This window comes from Malus sylvestris, chromosome 13 (assembly GCF_916048215.2).
Source record: "Malus sylvestris chromosome 13, drMalSylv7.2, whole genome shotgun sequence".
NCBI lineage: Eukaryota > Viridiplantae > Streptophyta > Magnoliopsida > Rosales > Rosaceae > Malus > Malus sylvestris.
In genome coordinates this window covers 1,877,122-1,903,097 of record NC_062272.1, presented here as the reverse complement: position 1 = coordinate 1,903,097, position 25,976 = coordinate 1,877,122, and the positions used below count along the sequence as shown (strand labels likewise).

General features: G+C 38.7%; 5 protein-coding genes across 11 annotated transcripts; 3 read left to right on the top strand and 2 right to left on the bottom strand.

Moving 5' to 3' along the window:
• Positions 1-536: 536 nt before the first annotated feature.
• On the top strand, positions 537-5,023 carry LOC126596880 (sulfhydryl oxidase 2-like). 5 transcript variants are annotated; one of them, XM_050263561.1, is made up of 12 exons: positions 537-1,042; positions 1,256-1,280; positions 1,365-1,457; positions 1,958-2,139; positions 2,543-2,612; positions 2,715-2,783; positions 2,875-2,948; positions 3,032-3,185; positions 3,296-3,336; positions 3,905-4,051; positions 4,126-4,602; positions 4,698-5,023. In XM_050263561.1, the coding sequence occupies exons 1-11, from the start codon at positions 816-818 to the stop codon at positions 4,589-4,591; spliced, it is 1,548 nt and encodes a 515-aa protein (XP_050119518.1). In that variant the 5' UTR covers positions 537-815; the 3' UTR covers positions 4,592-4,602; positions 4,698-5,023. The 5 variants fall into 5 exon arrangements, with proteins under 5 accessions (XP_050119518.1, XP_050119517.1, XP_050119520.1 ...); XM_050263563.1 differs by having other exon boundaries at positions 538-1,042; positions 4,126-4,560; XM_050263564.1 differs by having other exon boundaries at positions 539-1,042; positions 3,035-3,185; positions 4,126-4,560.
• Positions 5,024-6,195: 1,172 nt separating this feature from the next.
• On the top strand, positions 6,196-7,509 carry LOC126594753 (uncharacterized). The gene is made up of 2 exons (XM_050261010.1): positions 6,196-6,388; positions 6,567-7,509. The coding sequence occupies exon 2, from the start codon at positions 6,567-6,569 to the stop codon at positions 7,449-7,451; it is 885 nt and encodes a 294-aa protein (XP_050116967.1). The 5' UTR covers positions 6,196-6,388; the 3' UTR covers positions 7,452-7,509.
• On the bottom strand, positions 7,460-9,905 carry LOC126594754 (uncharacterized). 3 transcript variants are annotated; one of them, XM_050261011.1, is made up of 7 exons: positions 9,617-9,905; positions 8,956-9,266; positions 8,612-8,751; positions 8,385-8,529; positions 8,197-8,277; positions 7,989-8,078; positions 7,460-7,869 (listed from the first exon to the last, which is right to left on the bottom strand). In XM_050261011.1, exons 2-7 carry the CDS (start codon positions 9,211-9,213, stop codon positions 7,768-7,770), a joined length of 816 nt encoding a protein of 271 aa, XP_050116968.1. In that variant the 5' UTR covers positions 9,214-9,266; positions 9,617-9,905; the 3' UTR covers positions 7,460-7,767. The 3 variants fall into 3 exon arrangements, with proteins under 3 accessions (XP_050116968.1, XP_050116969.1, XP_050116970.1); XM_050261012.1 differs by having other exon boundaries at positions 9,657-9,905; XM_050261013.1 differs by lacking the exon at positions 9,617-9,905 and having other exon boundaries at positions 8,956-9,491.
• Positions 9,906-14,739: 4,834 nt separating this feature from the next.
• Positions 14,740-15,771, top strand: LOC126596732 (putative fasciclin-like arabinogalactan protein 20). The gene has a single exon (XM_050263405.1). The coding sequence runs from the start codon at positions 14,740-14,742 to the stop codon at positions 15,769-15,771; it is 1,032 nt and encodes a 343-aa protein (XP_050119362.1).
• A 473-nt stretch (positions 15,772-16,244) lies between these two features.
• On the bottom strand, positions 16,245-20,159 carry LOC126596930 (uncharacterized). The gene is made up of 9 exons (XM_050263639.1): positions 19,733-20,159; positions 19,083-19,267; positions 18,367-18,545; positions 17,923-18,207; positions 17,769-17,827; positions 17,622-17,658; positions 17,438-17,509; positions 17,007-17,334; positions 16,245-16,863 (listed from the first exon to the last, which is right to left on the bottom strand). Exons 1-9 carry the CDS (start codon positions 19,875-19,877, stop codon positions 16,426-16,428), a joined length of 1,728 nt encoding a protein of 575 aa, XP_050119596.1. The 5' UTR covers positions 19,878-20,159; the 3' UTR covers positions 16,245-16,425.
• Between the last annotated feature and the right edge of the window lie 5,817 nt (positions 20,160-25,976).

The window sequence follows — 25,976 nt, the reverse complement described above, 5'->3', positions numbered from 1 at the left end:
TCGCATTAATCTTTTTTTAGTATGTCATTGTTATATTTGTCGATATTTAATTTTTATCAATTTAATAATTAAGATTCACTTTCTGACCATTTTAGTCAACTTAATTAAATAGCAAAGCTTTCAAATGACTCTTATTGGATTCCAACTCCAACTAACTTACACCTACTCCGTTAGAAATGTCAGAGTTTGTACTTGAAAAAAATAAAAATAATGTGATAGTTTATATAATTTTTCATTAAGATGGAAATTTAACAGAAAAAGATGTTATTGGTCAATGGACAAAAATAGCTGTCCTTAGCAATTAAATACGTGAAAATCCCAACTTAATTGATTAAGAAAGCAGTTGATTTCATTCTCATTCATCATTTTCGTATTTATAACTTCTATAATTAGCCATTTTTAGCCTCTAAAATTATAATATGATTTTATTTTTTTCACCGTAAATAAGAAATCTCATGCTCGACTGTCATTCGAAACTTTTTATTTATTTTTTATAACGAACTTAAATAAAAGAAAGAAAAAAAAACAACTTAATAAACAGCATGGTCCAAAAGCTTAAAAATTGAGTGAAACCCTCGTGCCCCCTGCGCGGCGTGCGTTCGCTGAGATCGGCAGCGTTGCAAAAACTAATACGTAAAACGCACTCATTTTCCAATTTCCACTTCCCACTTCCCACCACACCTTCCTCCTCCTCTGCAAATTTCCACTCGCGCTCGCAGATCTCCTCCGCCCTCCCCAACAAAACCCACGACTCTTTTGCAACGGTCCTATTTCGATTGCTTCGTTTTCCGCCGCAAACAATTTGATCCAATTTCATGTCTCCTGCACTTCGCCTTCTGATTCTGAGCCTCTTTTCGTTCACCTCCGCACTCTCGCCCGCGTCGGCTTCTTCTGCGGCGGGATCGCGCTCGATCCTCCGCGCTGTCAACGACGACAACGCTGATGTTCGAGACTTTGCCGTCGATTTGAACGCCAGCAGCTTCGATGCAGTCCTCAGCGACACCCCTGCCTCCTTTGCCGTAGTCGAATTCTTCGCTCACTGGTCAGCTTTTCTAAATTCTATAGGAACCTTTGATTTTATAAGGGAAATAAATTGAACCCCGTATTCTTTTTGCTGAAAGTATTGATCTTTCAGTGTTACTCACTGGATAATAGATCTTTTGGAGGCTACCCATTTGTTTTTATCTCTAAATTTTCGTTTTTTTTTTAATTGGTTCTGAAGATTTTAATCTTTTTGTCGTTATTGATATTACAGGTGTCCGGCTTGCAGAAATTACAAGGTGTGATATAATCCCAGTTTGTGTTTTTAGCTGTTTTTATAGTTAATGTTGTCTAAACTTATTGTTTAAACTTCAATTTTGCAGCCCCATTACGAAAAGGTTGCTAGGCTTTTCAATGGACCTGATGCTGTGCATCCAGGGATGGTATTGATGACCAGGGTGGACTGTGCATCGAAGGTATATACATCTTTGTGTGTCTATTTACTTACCCTTTTCGAACTTTATACTGCCCGAGTGAAATGGTAATTTGATTTCTTAAACTTAGAGTTTATCGCTGTAAAAGATGGCCTATTTTCTGAGAATTATAATGTCTATACATTTGCACATTATGCAGCTTGCTTCCAGGAAATTAAGACAATTGTCATTGGTGTTGCTAGATGAGTGGTAAATGTGTTTCATTTTGTTAAGGGGAGAAAATAAATAGAGTCTAGTAATGTGAATACACCATTAAGAGAGAGGGAGAGAGTTCATCTTATATACGATTTACATAGCATGACTAGAGCTTCATTCATGTTTAATTTTCTAGTCTATGTTCTTGTCGTTATGCTGAGTTTGATATTGTTCTGTTTTCATCTCCTTTGAATTCACATATTGCTTTGTTTATGTTTGATTATGAATTTATCACCAAGCATAGCTCGGTCATTAGACCCTACCCTTTAACTTGTTTGAAAGCACAGGTAAATACCAAACTCTGCGATAACTTTTCTGTCGGTCATTATCCTATGCTGCTTTGGGGACCTCCATCTAAATTTGTATCTGCTAGTTGGGAACCTAATCAAGCAAAAAGTGATATACGTTTAATTGACAATGGACGTACAGCTGATCGGTTGCTTAGTTGGATCAACAAGCAATTGGGCAGGTATGAGGTCCTTACATTCATTGTTTACTTAATTGAAAGTTTTAGTATTGAATATTTAACTCAAAGAAAGCATCCTGATTGGTAGCAACCTTATGAACATTTATGGTATATATTTTTTGGGTTTTATAAATATGTTTTTCAATAGGCAGTTATAATCATAGGAAAGCTCTTATGCTTTACATGTTTACAACCCCCAAAATGCATGGATTTTTCATTGAATTTTCCCATGCAATTCCTAGCAATTTAGCTCACAATGGAAACTTCAGCAGTTAGTACCAATATGACTGCAGTAGGATATGATACTGAATATTTGGAACAATTTCACTTCATTAGGGTCAGAGACATCGTTGAATTTTCCCCTTTGCATTTTATATCTTTTTCCTTACACACTTTGTGGTTCCAGCTCTTTCAGCTTGGATGATCAGAAATTTGAAAATGAGCATATTTCGTCAAATGCGTCTGACCCCGAACAGGTCATTAAATAACATGGCTTTAAAGTTGTCTTCGGACTATTACAGTTGAAGTAGATTACTTTATTCAAGTTACTAACTTTTGCAACGCATGACTTGTGAAAGATTGCTCGGGCTGTGTATGATGTTGAGGAAGCAACATCAACTGCTTTTGAAATCATCTTAGAGCACAAGGTAGACCACCTTTTTTTCCCTCTCTTTGTTGTTTCTTGGGTCATTTGTACATTTAATTACAGATGTTTTACTATATCTCTGTATCTTCCAGATGATCAAATCAAAAACACGGGCTTCGCTAGTAAAATTTCTTCAACTTTTGGTTGCTCATCATCCCTCCAGGAGGTAAGAAAGATCAATCCTTTTTTCATTCCTCTTTACACATTTCCCAGTATTTTATTTCATTGTTTCACCCTAGATACTTGTAGTAGGTGCCGAAAGGGAAGTGCGGAGGTGCTTGTGAATTTTGATGATTTGTACCCGCTAGATATCTTGGCAGCTGACAGGCAGGGAGACCAAGATGTACAGGCGGCCTTGCAGAAATTTCAGATTTGTGGTAAAGATGTTCCTCGTGGATATTGGGTAGGTATTCAAAAAGGCTGTATTTGGCAGGAAAAACAAAAAAAAAAAAGTTCTTAAATTTATGAAATAGACGACTTATTTCCTATGCTTTTCTTCGGTATTCTTCACAGATGTTTTGCCGTGGCAGCAAAAATGATACCAGGGGCTTTAGGTAATGTTTGTTTCCAATATTACCAAATATATGTTCCTGTTAAGTAATTTTCTCTGTGATGCTTTTACATATGCTTCTAGATACTTTGGATTTTTTTTTAATGTTGATAGTTGACAAGGAGCACCATCCTTGCTCCAAGTTCAATCCTATGGTCACTTGTGCATCTGGTTTCTTGGGAAAATACTGTACGGTGGTGAGACCATGAATACGATCCAGTAAAATGCATGTGAACTTGTTGTCCAGAGACCATTCTGTTTTGTGTATACCATGAAGGAATGACAAAAAAACATCAAATGTTATAGTTCTGTAAAGGATATTAGCAATAATATCTGTTAGACTGTTATTTGATGGGTCTCTAGTGGATTGTGCTTTTAGAAACACTGATCACAACAAGCTTAGATTGGACTATTAGAGATCTCTGTGTCTAGGAGACACCTCGTCTAGCACTATATGTTTCTTATGTTAGTGTTGTTCCAAATAACATGTGGATTATAAATGCAATTATTCAAAATTCCAGCAGTAACATGCATTTAACTAGATTTCCTTTTACCCTCTTTATCTTTGACAGCTGTGGGTTATGGGTTCTTCTGCATTCACTTTCAGTGAGAATTGAGGATGGAGAAAGCAACTTTGCGTTCACCACTATATGTGATTTTGTGCACAATTTCTTCGTTTGTGAGGAATGTCGCCAACATTTTTATGATATGTGTTCAAGGTGAAGTCAACTGGAACTAATCCATTTTTACAATTTTAATGCTGTTTTATCTAACTCGATGACTTTCCTTTCAGTGTTTCTAGTCCTTTCAACAAATCCCGTGACTTTGTGCTTTGGCTGTGGAGTGCTCACAATAAAGTCAATGAGAGATTAATTAAAGAGGAATCCTCTTTAGGAACTGCTGATCCGAAATTCCCAAAGATGATTTGGCCTCCAAGGCAGCTTTGTCCTTCTTGTTACCTTTCCTCGAGCCAGAAAAACAACGAAATTGATTGGCACAAGGATGAGGTGTTCAAAATTTTGACCAGTTATTACGGGAAAACCCTTGTTTCTCTTTACAAAGATAAGGGTATTGTTGGGAATGATGAGACTAGTGGGGCTCTTGAAGACTTGGTGCCCTCAACAAATGCGCTTGTGGTGCCTCTTGGGGCTGCGTTGGCTATTGCTGTTGCTAGTTGTGCATTCGGAGCACTCGCTTGCTACTGGCGTTCACAGCAGAAGAGTCGGAAGTATTTCCACCACTCTTTAAAGAACATTTGATTATTAGGAGGGTGATGAACTCTTTCATAAAAAGAGGAGGAGAGAGTGAGAGATTGTTAGGAGGTTTTAAAAGTTTCTTATTCATTTTTCTTCCACCGAATTTCAGGCCGAGGAGAAGCTGGAGCTAATTTTGTTGCAACAGAGGGTGGAAAATCAGTCTCTGTAGGAAACACGATACAACCTTGTTCGAGATTGGCCTGCTTGAGGTCCTCTTCTGTACCCTATTTGAGCTTTTCATTTTCCACACATAATGATGGCTGTACAGATTCATCCCGTCTTAATTTTGGAAGAGATTGTTCTAGATCTATGTGGCTGTGTTTCTATCTGTTTTCGGCGTGGATCTAGACAAAGATTGCGAAAACGATCGTCTTGATAGACTCTTGTTATTGCTCTTTAATTCTGTTATATCCAGTATACGCAAGAATTTCTTCATGATTAAGAGTGAAATTGTATGAATGCTGTTTCGTCGATGATTTGTTGCAAAACTTCTGGGTTTGAACATCGGAATGACGAAAGATTGCTTCCTCCGGTGCCAAATTCAGGATGTACCCGAGCCACTTGCAGAAAGGAGGATGAACCCTACTTTGCAAATGGACCCAACCCCTCCCTCCATGGCAAGCAGATGAAGCTCTTCCCCATTTCAATGGGTTTCTCTTCATTGTTCAAATCACGATCAATTCATCAATCTAAGTACCGTTGAAAGAATAGAAATTGTTGGCACTGCACGTGGGATTACCAATTTCTTCGTGCTATAACGTATCCACCAAGTAAACTCGTATTGTAATATGCTGATTAATAATACCACATGACGATAAGTGATTCTTAAACCTAAAATTTTATCACGGATTACGAGCAAATGCACCATACCAAATTAAGACTCCTTAAGAGTATATTGACATGTTAAAAACACTTTGAATGAAAATGTTAAAATTTGCCACGTTGTTGCTATGTCAGAGAAGAATGACTTCTATGAAATAAAAAAAGTCGTGGTTGATTAGACGATGAAACTTGTCAAGAACCAACATTGGAGCTCAAGTGATATAGAGCCCAATCATGGGCCCATTTTGGTTTCACGCAAAATTGAGCCCACTCACGTGCCCAGTTTTGTTTCACATAATATGTTATTCGATAAGATCCAAATTTCAGGACCTTAATCAACCTGCTAGACTGCTAGTAGCTCAAGGTAGCTATGGAGGAGGGAAGAAGGAAGAGAGAAGACGAAGCTGAGCTCCAGTATTTTTGTAATATTATTTTTAATTTAAATGACAGTTACAAGCTTCACACCCAAAGTGTGTTCATATACGGATTTGGATTCCATCCGGATCTAAATTGTGGGGATTATAGGGATCCTCACATCTTAGTCATTCATCGTGCATCGTGCAATTAGAATTAATTTGATTTTTTTTATTTAAAATTAAACACAAATAGTACTTGGCGAAAACTGGTCGTACGATATACGATGAACGACTAAGATATGAGGATTCCTAAGACCCCCACAAAGTGGATCCGGAGAGGATCCTCTTCCTCATATACAACCCACCCACACAACATTTGCCAGCTGGAAACTCAAACAACTTACTAAAAAAACAATTAAAAAACTCATTACATCTAATTAATCCTTAATTGTGATTAAGCTAATCACAGATCATATCATCATTACGGCTAAGGATGCAAGTTGCAACATAGCCTCTGAGTCTCTCCTTCCTTTGGCTTTTGAGAAAGCAGACAATTTTGTGAGATTTTGGAATCTCTGTGAGATTGATTTAACAGCGTCTCTCTCTCTCTCTCCTCAGCCAGGTACTCCTCTTTCTCTCTCTAATTTGTTGATGCTCTTTGGTATTAGGGTTTTTTCCCATGCAGAATTCAGATGGTTCCTTCATATTTTTAGAGTTTTTGTATTTTGATTTGGGAGGCATTCGTTACGAAGATATTTCCTGAGTTTGTATCTTGACATGATCTCTTTCATTCCATATAGATGGCCTCTCCCGCTGCAGATGCCAAATCTTCCATTAGGTCAGTGAAGTACAGATATACCCACCAGCTTTACGACGTGGTTTTTGGCAGCACCACCATCAAAACCTTGGTCACCAGAACACCCGAAGTCGTGGATTCTTGGGTAGGATGCATGCGAAGCCGTGACGACAATATCAACATCATAGGACTCGACATAGAATGGCGTTCCAAATCGTTGACAGGAGATCATACTCGCCCTTCCACTTTGCAATTCTGCACGGTCCAACGCTCTCCAGGAACAAAATATTTTTCCCTCGAGGAGGGTGGTGGGAATGATTATAGATGTCTTATCTTTCAGTTTAAGGATTGTAACGCGGTTCCGCAATCGATCATTAACTATCTTGCCAACAAGAGTTGTATTTTTGTTAGCGAGAGAATGACGCACATTAAGGAGAAACTGAATGAGCACTTTAAATTGGACATGGCATATCCGATCGACATTAGCCAATTCATCGAGGTTAGGAAGCCTGAGAAGCCTAATAGTGTGAGAAACAGTGACTGGGACAAAACGTACCTTGATCCTACTCAGGTTCGCTACGCTTGCTTGGATGCTTTTGTTTCATATGAGGAAGCTTCGTGTTTTATAAATACAGATAAGGGCCCCAGGAAAGTGAACCATAGACTCTCCTTGGATGGAATGATGCAGTATCTCTTCCGGAAAACGGATCCAGAGATTGCGATGGAAGAGGAAAAGAAAGAAGAAGAGGAAGTGGAAGAGGAAGACTTTGATGTGATTGTTTCCAACGAAGTGGTAGACGAAGACTACGATGTGGTAGGGGAAGATGAAGACTTTGACATGATTTCTCACAGAGATGTGTACGAATTGGAATATCCACCTCCAAAATAAATACCGAGTTTGAATGTAAAAAGATGATATATTATTCAGTTTCTTTTGCTCTATCAAACCGAATGTTGGTAGTATTTACGTTCCAACTTACATATGATTTGTCAGCTTTGGTTGCTTGACTAGTATTTTCTCAGTATAATTTCTGTTTATATACAGTAGTATTGATTTGTCAGCCTTGCAGGCGGATTTCGATCCGTTTTATTTCGGCCTTGATTGATGCCTCCTGTGAAACTTCCTTTCTCCTTATGATCACAAAGCCAATACCAGATTCGTATTTTCGAATTTATCACTTCGATTTGCTGGCGTTAGACTGAATTTAGCGAACACGAATGATATGGGGCTGGGGCTCCGGCTCAAGCTGCAGGATTGTTGGCTCTGTTTCTTCATCTGAGGAGGTTGCTGATGAACTCGAAAGATCCTAAGCGAATTTCACCCGCCATATTAACATATGAAATAGTTAGTGCATTGTTAACATACTAATTGGTTAGCGTTAACATGCATGCACAAATACTAGGAAGAGAAAATGCAAATACGTACTTGGAGGCTTCGCCGACGCTGAAGAGCAGTTACTGCCATCAACATTACATAGATCGGCAGTACAATCCCAACAGTTCGTAACAATAACAACTGCACAAACACAAGCGAGAAATTAATCGAAGGTCAGATTTACAGATGTTGTACCTTTCACCTCATTGATCTTGAAATTCATGACGCAGGGTTGAAGCTAATTCATAAATGTTTTTACCATAACAAGTGGGAGAGAGTACTCTTTGTTTCTGCTGATGATGAGAGGAAGCGTATGCCGGAGAATAAGCAGAACCATGAACTGCTTGCACACCATGAAACAAAGCCAAAACATGTTCAGATATGATCACCAGGATAAGAAAATGCAGAATTCATCAGCTTATTATTTGCTCGAGGAAGAGAGATTACAATGAAAGCGAGCCAACGACAGCGGAACACATTTCTTGCAGTAGAAGCTGAGTAATCATCATAGCCAGGGTTAAGATAATCGCGATCAGTTGCAACCATTGCTATGATTCGCGGACTGTCCCTTCTTGAAATCTCCCAGTTTCCCCTGTTTTTGAAACAAAAATTTATTCAGAAAGAGAGTTACTTACGAAAAGCCTCATCGCTTGGAGATTGGTAAAATAATTTACCTGAAGTTCATAGGTATACGCCCCAATTGAAACAGCGGAGGAGGAGCTGTGTAACCAGGCTTGAATTGCTGATGGCATATCTCACAAACTGTGTCACCTTTTTCATTACACCACCTCTGTACACATCTTCTGTGGGCATACTGCAAGATTAGGACACCAGTTAAATTCAATTTCGACCACGGAAACACGCACGAAATTCAAACGTGGGACGAGGAATGAACGATACATCTTTAGCTTTTGAGTTGTTCTGGTTAGAATCCATTAATCCTCGAAAGGACGACAAGGATGTCACACAACAAAATTGAAGTTTAAGAAGTAGGGGATTGGCAATGAGATTAACTGACCATTAAGCTGCCACAACAAGAGCACGGCGTCTCCATGTTTGAATCCTGATCTTCATCCTGGCATATCCTGCATTCTGCTAGCTTCCCACGAGGGGAGGAGACATCTTTAAAATCGATTTTCTGACAAGAGACATCGATTTTCCCATCTTCGAGCGCTGAGGATGTGGCTTGCATCGATCTGTTTCTGCTCTCGATCGCAGCTTCTAGCGTGGTTTCAGTGATCAATCGATCCACCAACAATACAAAGTGATCCCCCATCCTTAAAATCTCCACAACAAACAGAGGAATTCACAATGTTTCAAGGAAACCCCCTAGAAAATATACAAATCCATTTTGGTTACTACATGACAAATTGAGCTATATTGAAAAATATAGAATACATAATTCACTACAACAAGAAGCAGAATTCAACGAAGGAACGTGCACGGATTTAAATTGTTTGAACATATTTGGTGGGCACTCTATCTAACAATTGTAACGCGGCTATCGGTACGTATGACATATGGATACAGGTAAAACAGTGAAGCTCGAAACGACACGAACCAGCTAAAAATTGAACCAAAACAGAGGTGCCCCTTTATGAAACAACAAAATTAAGTAAAGGTAGAGAAATCTCAATGATTAACGAAAAGAACAAAAAAGAAAAGGAAGAAGAAAGTACCCGGAAAAGAGAACAAAGTGAGATGCCAGAAAGTTGATACCTTTATGAAAACTAAGGCCTCAAAGGCATCAAGAAAACAGGGAAGGAAGAATCTGAGACGTACACGAAGAAGTTAGGGTACTCTGGAAGCAAAGAGATTGGGTGACTTGTTTGTGGGAGCTCAATTCACAAAACACAAATGGTATTGCATCTTAATCCAAGATTAATTAACATGTGTGTTCTAAGTTAGTGGCGTTAATACAACTCTCTCTCTCTCTCTCTCTCTCTCTCTCTTACTTATTGTGCAAGATGTTCATGTTGATGTGTTGTATTTATATATGGATAACGAGTAAGCTTAGAGAGAGAGAGAGAGAGAGAGAGAGGGAGAGAGAGAGAGGAGAGAGAGAGATTCTAACGGGAAGGCCAAGCTTCTGCGACTTCCACGATTCCTTTACTTTAACCGTTATTGCCGTTTTAGGTTTTCATCAACTTAACTTTCAAGGAAATTTTCATTTGTGTACACCATTTTTTCATCTGCATACGTCTAATAACTATGAAGTTTGTATTGAGTAAATCAAATGAAAGCCGAAGAACATAACTAAACATGAATATGTGGAAGAAAGAAAAGTTGCGTCGAAATTGCTTAACTAAGGTTTTTTTGTCCAAAGGCATATGTCGGAGATCAGTTGATCAATGCAATGTGCTCTTTTTGCAATAAGTTTGAACATTCCCGTAAATTGGACTAATTCAGAATATCATATTGATAAAACGTAAATTTGTCGCAATATTTAGTCTAAGATGAATATATGCAATTTAATGATTTGACTACAATACTTGCATGTATTTTAACTCAATCATCATCTCGATGATAATATTTATGATTGCATTAAATATATATATTCACATAAATATATATATTTAAGTATGATATCCAATCTCGCAATTCAAATCTTAAAGTAGAATGAGTGGAGGAGAGGAGATCATGTAGGCAACCAGTCAAAGATTATTTTTAGGTAAGCTTGACGTTGATCTCCGAGTTCCATGACATTTTGACTTATGAAGGCAACATTGGCTCTATACGAAGCTCTATATGTTTGACACGTGTTTGGTCGACGCCTTGGGAGCAGCTCTAGTGATTTCCTCTAATTGGAGAAATTTTTTGTTGTGACATGAATATAAGTGGTACATCACGTGTTTTAATAAGAGTGGTGGGAAATTTTATTTTTTAAGTTATTAACTTTTTAGCACACATATCCCACCATTCGTGTAGTGACACGTGGTGTACCATCCCGTATACCGGTCACACTGAAAAATCTCTCCCCTAATTGTTGTGTTTGGTTGACAATGATCAAATTAATTCCTAATCTCTTTGATTAATCATAATTTAGTTGGTAACAGTCCCACAGATTAGATGTTACAAGTTAGTGTATAAACTTCTTACATTGGTTTTGGTGTTACCGATAGCAAGCGCTTTGGTGGAGAGGGCTTTTTTTGCTATTAAGATTGTGAAAACACAATTGTGTAACAAAATGAGAGATCAATGGTTTAGTGATATTATGGTTATTTACATTGAGATATGTATTTGCTTTGATTTATAATGACCTTATTATGTGATATTTTCATAATATAAAACCTCGTCGGCAACAATTCTAACTTGTTTGTAGTGAATAGTGATAAACTATGGATATTACCATAAAACAATTTGGTGGCTATCATATTTTCAAACTTTACACTCTTTTAAATTTGCTCATCCCCGAATAATTTCTGACTTCCCTAGTTATTAGGACCATATATTTCCTTTTTCCGTGCATGGAGGTAGCCAGGAGAAACCTAAACATGCAAACCTCAAACTCAAAGTGATTAGTTACAGATATTCATGCATAAGAGCAATTCCACCCATGGAGCCCTTCCCCCTGGCAATCCACTATTTAATCCACTCTTTTAAACAGTAACTGCCTTAAATGAATAGTAACTACCATTAATGAACAGTAATTGCCATTTACATCTCCACCCTTGGAACCCTCCCCCTGTCAATAAGCAATCAAAATAATAGTTTTTTTTGTTTGTTTAAATAATAAAAAACCTCTCTCTCTCTCTATCTCTCTCTCTCTCTCTCTCTCTCTCTCTGACACAAAAAATATAAAAAATTGCAAAGCACTCGGGCCACAGGCCCGTCGACTCCCCACCCCCCCTTCGCTCGGCCTCCCACCCTCACTCGGGCCCTTCCCCGCTGGAGCTGCTCCCACCGGCCCTCAGGCCCTTTCTCCTCCCCTGTCGCCCGAGTAACCAGCATCCGCTGGAGTTGCTCTAATTAGATGCTTTATCACGACTTATTAATATTTTAATTAATTATTGACCATTAACTTAACATTAGGGTTTTGCCCATAAGCTGGAGTCTGGACGAGGGCCAGCCACATCCGAGTCCTGAACTGTCGCATCACCAAAACCAATTTTCATTTCCTTTTTCGTGACCTAAACCATATTTAAATTAAAACATTAGACTAATAATTTGGTCTTATCTTTTTTTCTAGGTGTACTTTAAGAAGGTAAGGTGTGGTTGATCAACAAACATTTATAGGATTTTGCAGGACGTCGACTGAAAGAGCATCAAATATTATTATTTGACTTGTCGAAGCAATTAGTTTCTAAGTTATTTGCGTAAATAAATTAAATAACTAATGTACGTGGACTAATTAAGACGCATACGTTTTTTTTTTTTTTTGGTCAATAAGACGCATACGTTTAATTGGTGCATGTTGCATGATGGAGATGGAATGGAGAGTTGAGTAGGTGGGCTGACGATCGACTTTCTCATGCAATGCATCATACTTCCTTCAATTATTAAATGGCGATCATTGAATCCTTTATCGGTTTGATGATTAGACATTCTCATACGAGCATGTCCAGCTCATACCTGAAAGTCGAGCAAATAGGCAATTATTACCCAAAAACTCAAGAAAAATGCTCCAGCCCATGACCCAAAGACGGGGAATTGAGTGGGCCCAAGCCTGCCGGACAAACCCGGGCCATCAGGCAAATCTTACCCACCCTCTTGTCTGAGTTTTATCTAAATGTCATGGTGACGTCAGACACGTTCCTATTTTTATGTGTTACACAAGCATGGGTGGCACGTCAAGAGACAAAAAAGCAATGTCGGGACGATGGTGCATGTTGTGGAACACCTGGTAGAATCTGGTCGTTGGATTTCCAATTGTCATAAAATTCAACGGTCCGTATTAATTTGGTTTTTTTTTTTGGGTAAAAAATTTCTTTAAAGTAGGTTCGACTACATGCTACAGACGAACGACATACAGATTAGAGTTGTAATATAAACATGAATGCCTCCTCAAAATAACAAGGATGTTGGCTAGGACTGGTTCAATTGGTGCTCTGGTTAGGCCTTTGTAAGCATAAGCTATTTAAGTAGGCTCGAGAAGGGTGCAGCTTCCCTCAGCGAAAAGGGCCTTACTATTGTATTAGTAAAGCACTAGCGCCCAACCTAGGGGCTTTGGGGGGGGGGGGGGACTCCTTTTAGGAACATGGTTCGTTCATTCACTTACTCATGAACTCACAGCTTTGCTAGAAGTGATAGCGTCAAAAGCGGAAATTCTTTTTGATCAACTAGGTTTATTTCTTGGTTGTCTTACTCATTTAGGGCTTAGTCGGACTTTTGCATCATGAAATTGTGTAGAGTCATGCAGTGGCGGAGCCAGAATTCTGAATGAGGAGGGGCCTTTCACAAATATATATATATATATATATGACTGTGTGTAAAAAGTTGAATTCATAACATGTTGACATATGCAATTTGTGTAATCCTCACAAAACTGAAAAAATTATCTTAAATTCAATACTAAGAAGAAAAAAATGTAAAAATCCAAACAACCAAGTAAGAGGTAGGTTGTGGAAGGCTAAAGAAAATACAAAGAAGTAGAAAAAGAAGAAAAAGGGGGAGATGTCTGCAAATAAAGAAGGTGGGTTGCTTTAGAAAATTATAGGGTGTATATTACTGTTAGGTGAGAGAATCGAACCAGAAGTGGGGTTGCTTTTTCTATTTAAAATTGCACATCTCTTTTAAAACTCCCCTGCCAAACTTATCGTTTCATTAGACAGCAAAAAAGATTTAAAATCAAAACAGCTTAACGACGTCGTTTGCTGCATCTTCTTCCATGAGGTTCACACCTCAGATGAAGTCAGGATGGACCGGGGACTACCCTAGTCTCTTGGTGGCTCCGCCCCTGGAGTCATGTGCGAATCCCCAACTAGTTTGAATTCAAACATGACCGCTAGACTGGACTAGAGACTTCCTCTTGCTGAGCCTTTCAAACTAGGCGGGTCTGGTTAAGGGGGGCGGAGCTTGAGGCTTGTAAGCTGCATGAATAAGGAACGAATCCTCTCGCCAATAAGAGAGTCTTTTTCGAGGGTTGCGAGACCCCCTCGACCCTGCTAAAAGAAAGTATTTTCTCGAGACATAGATTTGACCTCACTACCAGAGTTTTAACTCCAGTTTAGTTTGGACTAAACTTATGAAGCAACTTAAATCGTTTCAATGGTGAGATATGGAACCCAGTAACTTCACAACTAGCGAGAGTCGCATATGAACAACATCCATAGTTGTATACAGTAAAAAAGTTATTCTTCGAAGTTGTACTAATGGTTGGTGGTAGTGGTGTATGGTAAGAGGACTAATAATAAAGGGGGAGCGCAACGACGAAAGCACGGTCACCGGTGGCCCTCAACCTTCTCGACACTATCGAACCACATCCGTCAGCTTTTCTATCTCCACAGCGCTGACCTGCGCTTTCCTACCTACTTCACCGAGCTCACTAGTCTGAGTCGGAGACTTTGCCTGATATTGCCAACCACTTCAACCCGAAAGAGATGCTCATGCGAAAGGGGTATTAAGTTGAACACAAACCGCCTGACAAACTCCTCGTAACGAACACCAGAGAATCAACAAACCCGCTCACGCCACGCGTCCACTTTTTACCGCCAAATTCAAGAACCAACCGTCTCTAAATTTACATCGAATGCCACTTTCACTCTCACTCGCACTTTGCAACTGCAGTCCAACGAAATCCCACTCCAAGAAACCAAACTTCCTCCTTTTGATTCTTGAAGCTCCTCCACTCAACCACCCATCAATGGCGGAGCCGCTTCTCGTTTTCATCATCCTCCTCTCACTCCTCTCTTTCTCATCCGCCCTCCCCGCCCATGCCGTCCAAGATGCCGCCGAAATCCTCTCTGATTCCGGCTACGTTTCCATGGCGATGACTCTTGAGCTCGTCTCCGAGTCCCTCATCCTTCAGTCCCCCTCGCTTACCATCTTCGCTCCGCCGGACTCCGCCTTCACCAAATCAGGTCAACCTGCCCTCTCTCTGCTCCAGTACCACTTCTGCCCTCTTCCCCTGCCCCTCCAAAACCTCAAATCCCTCCCCCCCGGCACCAAGATCCCGACTTTACTCTCCGGTCACTCTCTCTCCGTCACCACGCCCCCCTCTGGCGTTCCAATTTCGCTCAACAACGTCAAGATCACTTCCGGGTCGCCTATCTACGACGACGGGTTCCTCATCATTTTCGGAATCGATAACTTCTTCGACCTCAATTTTCATCTCCCGACACCGACTCGGATCCCCCTTCCAGATCCGGTTTGTGGGTCTTCATCCCCACCGGCCTCCGCCAACGGCACAGCCACGGCTGGGTTTCCCGGAGCTTCCTGGTTCGAAGAAGCGAGTGAGATGCTGAGGTCCCATGGCTACAATGTCATGGCGTCGTTCCTCGATATGCAACTTCTTGGCTTCAAGAACGCGAATCCGATGACCGTGTTCGCTCCTCTCGACCAAGCGATGGACAACCCAATGCAAGAATCCTCGATATTTCTCCGACACGTCGTTCCGTGCCGGCTGATGTGGAGCGATTTGGTGGGTTTTAACGACGGCGTTGTGCTTCCGACGTATATGCAGGGTTTCGCCATCACAATCTCGAGGAAAGGCGACGTTTTGCTACTGAATGGAGTTCCGGTCTTCTTCGCCAACATGTATTACGGTGACACATTCGTCGTTCACGGCCTCCGCGAGACTCTTGTGATGCCAGAGATGCCGGAAGATGCCGATGAGTCTTCGCCGGAAAGTGGAAGAACCGACGATGAGGTGCCGTTTGATAATACTGAATTTTGAGAACAGCTTCTTCTGCTAATTGTTGGAAATTTCTTGCAAACAAGTTCAATTTTTTACCGAAGAAATTTTTGGGTCGTTAGCTTTTCTTGTAATTAGATGGAAAGTTGGTGACTTTTCTTGTAATTTTCACTGGTTCTTTTGCATCTGATGTGATTCAAAGGGGGAAAAATTAGCATATGAAAGATCAATTCAGTGAAAAATTCAAAGTCTTCGTATTTTTACATGATTTATTTTGTGAGCAAATTTGAGGCAAATTCAGTAGATTAGTAAAATGCTCAAGCTTCACTTTGATAATTTCAATTGAAAATGTGATCTTTTCGTTGACTGAACGATGATCTATTCGTTCTGAAACAATACCAAGTTCTGCAGTACCTCTGATTTCAACTGTTTAATTTTGTCGACGATAATTTGGTACCTGTAAATTTTCAAAACTGAGATGAACGCATACTCGGAATCAAAAGGCAAGACAGAGATGATCAACGATATCTAAATTGCTTTTACTATACACAAGAAACCAGACACAGGACCAGAATTCTTATCAGAATGGAACTTCGCTCCACTCGGTTTTTCTTTTTGATATTTCATTCGGAAAAATAATGACGATAACAAACCTTAATTCTACAACCAATTTCTACTCTTTGAGACCTAGTACTACTAGACTTCATTTGATGTGTCTGATGACAATGCATTGCTGCTGCTACTATTATTGGTATTATTGCCGGAACTGCTACTTTTGCTCCTGCCTTTTATTGGTAAGGATAGTTTTGCAAACTCTTCCTCCGTTCTGGGGCGGTTTGCAAAAAGTATCCAGAGAACAAGGCACAGCAAGACTCCAACTGAAATCAGGGCCAATCCTGCATTCACAATTTTCAGGTAATGGTCCAGTGGAGGACAGTAACTTGATGTGATTGTTCGAAATGTGTCTCGAACAAAATTACAATCCTGGAGGTTCAGTAATGGCGGGGTGTAGTGCTGAAGTGCATAGCACTCGTTAACAGCTGCAACAAGCTGATTGTAGATGTCCGGGTTCACCCTTCCGACAGTTGTGCACATACCGGATGCTGAGACTTCACATATATAGTTCTGCCAAACCTGAAGAATTCACACAACCAAATAGATGGGACTAAGCAAGCCATCGTCAATTGTTTCTCTAATCTATTAATTCGACAAATCAAGCAGCTTCCAGTAGAATATACAAAGACACCAAATTAATAGTCAAAGTCGACAATTCTTACCAAAGAAGCATTTGAAATAGACACCTCTTGATCCCCACACTGTCGGTCTCTCAGCTGAGAATCGTACGGGTAACAGAGAGGTGGCATCAGAGGCCCCGACTGATTGTAATAGTATGGGTATGGACTCGCAGGGGAAGGGTACGTATTGGCATAGGTATAGATGAACTGGTTGACAACATTTACAATGTCAATGATAATCTGCTTACTCTGACTAAGGGTCTTGTCCGTGGTTCTCTGGTCAACACATGGAAGGATGTTGCTAAGTGCTGTTTCGGCGTGAGGATGTTCTACCCATTCTTCCATGGCTACACAGGTGTCAGAAACAGCACTGAAACACAATCACCATAGAAATGTGTTGAATTACTGATTCACTAGACAAGCAAATATATACCAAAACAGAAACATTTCCATCAAAGATTACATATTCTTACTTGTTGAGGATAACAAAACCTCCGGAAAGAATGAACGTAATTGCCACAAGTAGCCATCCACTAACAATAAATCTGCAACAACATCATGGCTTTGTCAGACAGAAACATGAAAACACCCCAGAATGTGAAGAGTCGTAGAATTAGTACAAGCACGGCAAAACGGCCAAGTAAAAGGGCAACTTACATGTGGATCGCATGTTGGTGCCTAAGGAGGGACAGAACTGCAACAAGATACATCAATTAGTTGAAATTGAAAGTAGGTAAAAATACCAATAAACAAGAGGAATACATAATAGATTTCATTCATCAGGTTGTTTAGGTTGTTACGTACAAAGACCAATCACAGCTAAGAGAAGCATCACTGCTGCTACGGTGATTAAAGATGAACGCCTGTAACAATCAACTAAAAATTAGTCCACTAAAAACATGGGGAGTCAGTATAACCCATTAATTAAATTGTAGAACCGAAGTTTATGGACACATACACAATATTGAAGACTCTTTTTACTTTAACAGAATTTTCACTTGTCTTCTCCGTTAGTGTGTTCGCTGCAGTGTTCAGATCCACATTCAGCTTGTCAATATCATCCATGACATCAGAAGGTAAGAATACCTGGGCCACGTTAATAGCCTTTGCAAGGGTCAGATACCCTGTGACATTTCTCAGGGTCTGCACAGTGTAGTCTGACTGGTTAACAACATAATTTAAAGTATGCATCACTTCGTCATGAAATTCATCTTGCCCAACAGAAAGAAGAATACATCCAGTCCTGCGTGATATAGTTTATCGTGTTAGAGCTGGGGCACAAGAGACATAGATGGCCAATACTATCAGGTGCTGCCTAACCATAGTATGAAAACTTTCCTACACTACATAAAAATCCTCATTATACAATCTTAAGCCAAAAATACGAAGTTCAGATCATTACGCTGAAGCACATGTGAAGACCAGTAGCATAATCAAGCATATCCTCTGCAAGCGGTGTGATCCTTCATCTTTAATGTTTATCTTCCATCCACAGCAATGATGAACCACCAGTATCATGCCAAAAGCAACAAACCACAGGACGGCAATAATGAAACCAACAGCACCTGTAAATCCAACAGACTGCAGAAACATAGCGACCACTTTACAACGGAAATGATGGTAAACTTAAACGTACAAGTAACAACATAATCCTTCAAAATTCCTATTCACAAAGCAGTGGTTTATCTTTGTAAGTAACCACAACTTAAAACAATGGAACGAGAAGGGACATCAAAAGATGGATTTCACTATTTCTTTATCAGTTAAAACCTTCGCATTGTAACAAGCATCACTTTTTCGGGATTATTTCACACCACCCTCAAGTGGTGTAATGCTCACCACTCTCATTTATCACCGTTAGATGAGTTTAATTTCGAGATCTGTACAATGTATAGACACAAATCTCAAAATATAAAGTCATCCAACGGTGATGAATAGGGTGGTAAACATTACCACCATGGGCGGTGACTAAATTTATCCTTTTTTTTATTCCCTAAAATAGCATATTAATAAGGTAAAAGAAAGAACAAAAAATTCGTGACATAACAACCAAATTCTGCATCTTTAAACCAATACTGGAGGTCCACCAAAACAATGCAACAAGGAATCAAGACTTACAGCCCAGTAATGCCGATCCACGATGTCCCAACCTCCCCGATAATGCTTAAACCTTCTGAGAATATCCGGCCTGTTGGTCCTTTTAGCCGCCAAAACAAGCGTACCTTGCGGTGCATCGCTTGAAGGCCCTGGAGATCGAGCAGTCTCCGAGATCCCATTTTTCCACGACCCCGGACTTTCATCCACTGCAAATACACAGGTCAAAAAATTACAATGTTAGAAAGTTGCAAGATTTTGAGCAGCTGAGATTCAACCATTTAGACTTAAAAAAGACTCAAAACATTTTTATTCGAACGATATTCTAATCTAATCTACACAAACTACAGAAGGGGAATTCGAGCTTGGGTCTGAAAAAAAAAGCACTCAGAACTTTAGCAAACAGAAAAACCAGAGGAAAATAAGCATTTGAGTTCAAGCTACTCCAAGGCTACTGGTTTATCACAGAAAAAGCATCTGCCTTGTTTGGTTGCTGACCAAAAGTGAAATGAATTGCGCCCGAAGGTTATGTATTCTCACATTTGTCTCGAAACCAAAAACAACAATGGCTCCAGAAAATCCAACTTTCCAATTCTTCTACCACTAAATCCTCCCCGCAACCGGAAAAGCATGCGAGATCCAACCCGTTTCAAAAACCGAATTCAGAAACGTACCTAGACTAAACTTGAGAAGGTCTCCGGTGGGTCCGAGTCCATTCCGAGTCAGACCCGACACGCAGCTAGTAGAACCCAGAAAGAAGAAGAAGAAGAAGAAGAAGAAGCGGAGAGAGGCGGTGGAGGAAACCGGCAAGCGCTCCATTGGCAGAGTCTTTTGACACTCTCCGTTCACCAAAAATCTCAGACAGAAATCCGGATACGAATCGAACCCATTTCCAAGATTTGGTTTTGGAAGAAAACCCAAATCTCGAAAAGGTGTTATTAACTAACAGTGTGTCAGTGTTGTAATATGATTACATTTGTTGGTGGCGAGGGAGATTTATAAGAACCAAAGTCACATGGGGAGGTGGGGCAAGTGAAGGCCGATGATTAGAGAAGAGAAAAAAACCGAAAAAGGCGGGTGTGACTGCATTAAGCAAGCAAACCCAACAGCCATAAACCCATACCTCTTTGCTTTCCTACTTATTTATTAATTTATTTATGCCACTTTTCTAATTTTGTCCTTTCTGCTTCTTTTTTTTCCTTTCATTTTTTCCTTTTTTTTTTCTTCATTTTATTCTGTTTACTTTTATGACGTGTACTTGAAACACTAACACTAAGTCAGCATAGTAATTTACGAGTAGTCTATTTTTTTGAAAACCGAAAAGACTCACAAGAGCATTTCAGCTTCTTTTAATAATTATAATATGGTTCACCAGCATCAGAAATTGAACTCAAAATGTACCGTGTGAAATGCAGACCTAAACTTTGTCCCAACTACTAGGCCATTTTGTGGTGGTTAGTGTGATTGTTTTATTCAAATTATAACATTATGAGCATGAATTTTTTTGTATAGATTTGTTAGATTAGAAAGTCGACGAAGTTCGAATTCACAGTGTGGTGCAAGAACAAAACTCTTCTCCACTACTATGGTAAAATGCCACTTACGTTATGAGCATAAACTAACAAGTGAGCAATTTTGTTCTGCGTGACTACATGCCTACCAAATACTTGATGAAGAGGATCACTTAAAAAATTGAAAGAAAAAAGTAGACGGCATTCTTATACAAGTTCTTGTCTTACATTTGTAGGGGCAGCTCAGAAATATTTTAATTTTTATTTAAACTAAGTTGCCATTGTAAACGAAATAAATGCGTACATTCTTCTCCAGGTTCTTCCGTTCTTGTGGGGTACTGATATAAAAGGCAGTCCCTAATTAATTAGTTATAATAATAATAATAATAATAATATAATGTTATCAAAAAGAAATTTTTTAGTGTTTTGAGTTACGGATACATCAAATGTCATAGTACAATAAATTAGAAATTTTTTTTAATTTTCAATTAATTATATTATTATTGAAACCGTGTGTCCATACATTGAAAAGTCTCTCATTACCAAGCATGAGGAAAGCGGAACTCTCTCATTCAATCGGAGGATGAGAACAAAACGGAAGTATCTCTAGAGTGACAGAACCAGCATATTTTGACAATGAGGTATTTTTCTTATTTTGCCCCCGAACTTATATGCAGCTGTTAATTTTCTTCCTGAATTTTAATTTTAACCGATTACCTCCTTAAACTTTTTTAATTAGCCAATTTTTCCCTTGAACTTTTATTTTAGCCAATTACCCCATTGAACTTTTATAAATAGCCAATTCTCCCTTTGGCAATAGATTTTAAAAACTTTAATTCAATTTTTCATCCATCCAATTTTTCATCCTTTTTGCTCTCATATAGTTGTCATATGTTGTTTCCGTGATCAAGATGGATGGGAAATTGGATGTGAACTTTTAAAATCTAAGGCATGGGGAAATTGGCTATTTATAAAAGTTCAGAGGGTTAATCGGCTAAAATTAAAGTTCAAGGGGAAAATTAGCTAATTATAAAAATTCAAATAGGTAATCAGCTAAAATTAAAGTCCAGATAAGAAATTGACAGTTTTATACAAGTTAAGATGATAAATCAACAAATATGCCCTTGACAATTGACAATGTTGCTTTCCATGCTTATCTCTCAATTTTCATTTGCTAACCCTTTTTTTTTTTTTTTGTTATTTTGATCATATAACGTCATAGTCTTGTGTTATATTTATCACTAGAGACTAGAGAGGGATGGATGATATCAGTCAAAGACAGCGACAACTTTTCTAATATGCTAATTCATGGCAGATAAAAAACGCATCTTCTCAACGCCAAAGATTTTGTACGTAAAATGAATATTGCCTTTTTTTTTGGGTTGGGGCTATTTATTTTGCAAATTACAATTTGACATATACGCAAAGTAACTTATAAAAAGTAAATACAAAAATAATAAGTCTTTACACACATATTAAATTGTAAATTGTAAAAAACTTGAGTTAAATCATGCAATAATTTTTTGAGAAAAAAAAAATCATGCAATAATTAACTATTACTATAACTTAGATATCCAGTTCGTCAAAATACAACTTAAAATCTCTTACTGGGGCATGAAATATGAGTAACGTGAACAACTTTTAAAATCAGCGTGTATGCTTGTGGATTAGGAGGACTAAGCTAAGCTTAAGGGACGGAATTAGGCGGCCCCAAACAAACATCATTGCTAATGGGGATTTTTAATTAAAGCAGTGTGTTTATTGCGCTAAACATATTGCTAATGGGGATTTTTAATTAAAAAAATTGCATAATGGGTTAACGCTTCTTAAATTTATAAATAAATTAGACCATATAAAATAACATTGTGGATCTTCAATCCTTGCGTCATCCCTGTTTTTCTATTTTGAACAGTCACATTTGTTTTCAGTTACTCAATGAGCAAGGATATGAGTGTGTTTTTGTTCTCCACTTTAAGGAGCGATAACGTTCACTGTTTTGCTCAATATATGAGATTAAATTTTGAGATTTGATATCAAAATTTAAAGGTGTGATTGACCTTGCATTCATAAACGATGACCTAGTTCAACTTCTAACTTTTAATTTAGTAATATTATTTCAATATTAGAAATTGTCTAAAGTTCGAATCAAAGCAAAACGAAGATTTGTTATTCTTTGTAGTTGGTTAGGATAATGTAGGTTAACTTAACTTGGCTTAGCCGTTTTACATTGAGTTGTTTGAGGTCTAAATCAAGGAGAGGGAGATGGGGACATTGCTAACTAACACATACGCCGATGCACGTCTAAATTACTTTATCATTCAACTTCATACAGTTTTAGTCTCATCATAGTCCCAATCATGTTAATTATTTCTCAAGGCAATCGGATTATGACCCTAATAAAAGACATATGAAACACTCTTTCATCTATAAACGTACTCCAATGTCGTATATGAGAAAAATGGCATAACTGGTACGTAACGCCGGGGTCAAATTCTATCTTCAATTCTGGAAAGTGACTATATATATCACTCTCCCACTCACACTCACACCATGCATATTATTCTTACAAAAATAATCAGTCAAATCGAAGAATATTTAAGTATTCAAATACATCGAACAAATTAATGATATGAGTACCTATTAACGTTGGGTCTTATCAACGCCAAACAATTCCTCATCTAGTGCTTCCTGAGCACTAGATGGCAAGCTGGTCAATGACATCTTTAAGAGACAAGGTTCCACGAATATTAAGAGCAGACCTATTCAAACATCAACTCTGAGCGACGTGGCAGCTAGACGAGGGAACAAAGGCCTACAAAGGGACGTAATGACTGACAGGTATGGCGCTAGGTTATAAATTCTCACGAAATAACATATTTAATGAATTGTCAATTTTCTTAAATTATTAGCTCGAGACGCTAACATTATACCCATTCATATATCTCTACTAATTAATAAAACTCATTGTCAATCAAAACCTTATGAAATTACTAGTTTAGCCCTCTAATTAAAACAGAACATGAATAAAAAAATATGGGGCATAAATGTAATTTCACACAATCAAATTTTGCTGTTTTTTTTCAAAGCCTCACCTACATGTAATCATAACATATCTCTAATTAAATAAAAATAAAAATAATAAAAAAACTTTTCACTCCCACATTCTCTCATTCTCTTCCTCTCTCCTTCTATTTCAAAAACAAAAAAAAAATAAAAAATTCTCGCACACTTTGTGTGTGCCCATATGCTAGTATATATAAAATGATCTCTACACATTATTGTATCTGCAAGCTAGCTGTGGAAAAAAGAGATGACACGGGGGACCAGGGGAAGTTGAAAAGGTGTGCATGCATGTGATCACTGATTGGATGCCTTTAGGTCAAGCTCCAAGGTGGTGGAGGTGGTTCTTTATAATTTGTCTTTAGATCTAACCCAAGCGACACCTAACATTTCTTATGTTTTTGTATACACTTGTGACACGAAATATGTGTAGACTTCTAATGTTATCGTATCTGCCGTTTGATTATGGGCACTATTGTCCATTGGTGTAATAGTAGCATTGGACAATGCTAGGGCCAGTCTGAGTGTGAATCATTTGTAAATGTTGATGTATGACATTCACACCGTAAAATGAAAAAATAATTTTAACCATTAATAAATGTAAGTCTCATATACATCTATAATAAAAAAAAATCAAACGCTCAATTGATCAGTGACATGAGAATCGAGATTCTGACATTTGTTTTGAGCACTAAAAGAAGGCTAAACAAGTAAAGATGGTTTGCTAGAATCAGTCACCGACACTAGCATAATGTGCATCTTGGTGTTTGTGGGATGGAAAGGACAACTCCGAGAATGTGAACCTATCAATGGTTTTATTTTATGTGGTCAGCTGTTGGCTTTAGTTTTGTTAGTGGAAGGCTTGGGTGGATTTTCTTACATTGTTGGCCATTTACTTTCTGGTGAGATGAGAATCCCACACTTTTTTCTGCCCTACATCTTTACGTAATTTTGCTGATCGTTTTTGTTTCATTTGTTCAATGACTTTAAATAAAGAAGTGCGTACGAGAGAAGGATAAAAATGTGTAATTATTATTTCTTTTTACCATCCGCCTAGCAAATTAGTAATCAATCCACTCTACTCCATTATCATAATTCATACCAAAAAGTAATAATGGCTCACTAATGATTAATGAGAATCTTTTAATAACTAACTAGGCACATACTAAGGCATCGTTTGACATACCGTATAAAGCACAGGATAATACTAATAATATGAAGTACGGTGTTTAGTATCCGTTTGTATTAAATAATCCGGCCCACCTATTTTATTCGGTGGATGCCCGCTTCCTTATACTCTCTAAAAGCACGGGACAATTTAGTCGGCGCTCTCTCCCTCCCTCTGTTGTTCCCCTCCCTATGTTCTTCTTCTTTGTTTCCCTCCCTCTCTTCTTCTTCCCAGCCGCTTTCTCTGTTTACAAAACCAACCACACTCCCTCCATTTTCCCAATCAAAACTCTCCAAATTTCCAAGCAACTTCCAAGAAACCGAAGAATCCCGCAAATCCCAAAATCCAATTCCTCTGCCGGCCACCATGAACCACCACCACCACCAGGTTCCATCCAACCACCCAAAACAAGACTCTTCTCTCCTTGCATCTTCTTCTGGCTACCGCAAGATCTCCCTCCCTCTTCTCTGCAGCTGCATCTCTCTCTGCTTCCTCCACTGCAAACTCTTCGGTTCTCTCCCTGCATCTTATTATGGCTACTGCATGATCTCCCTCCCTCTTCTCCGCCGCTGCATCTCTCTCAGCTTCCTCCACCGCATACTCTTTGGCGCTCCGTTTCGGATCTTAACAAACAAAGAAACAAAGATTTGTCAATTTTTTTCCTTCCATTTTCTTATCTGGTTCAATACCAAACACAGTATAAATAATACGATCATTAGTCCAATATTGCACCAAACGCTCGATTAATTTAGTCAGTACTATCCGGTAGCTATTTATCTTAACCAATAAAAATAGTCAGTACAGTCTGAGCTGTCAAACGAGGCCTAATAGTAATACTCCATACTTCATTGGAGCAGGACAAAGATTCTTTTGGGAACTTTAACGAAAAGCACCCGGTACTGTTCACTTTAACGAAAAACCACACTTTTACACTAAAAAGTCAATCCTGGTACTATTCACTTTACCCTTTATTTTGTCCTTATCATTAAAACTCAAAGTTTTCAAGCTCTTTTCATTAGTTTTCCTGATTCTTTTCTCTCTTTTTTTCCCTCCCATTTTCTTCCCTCTTGTTTGAACACTTATGATTTCATCTTGTAGAGAGAGAAAGAAGAAAAAAAACTGTGAGAAGAGAGGAGGCAATCTCATCCATTAGAGAATTATGATTCTCTCTCCTCTTAA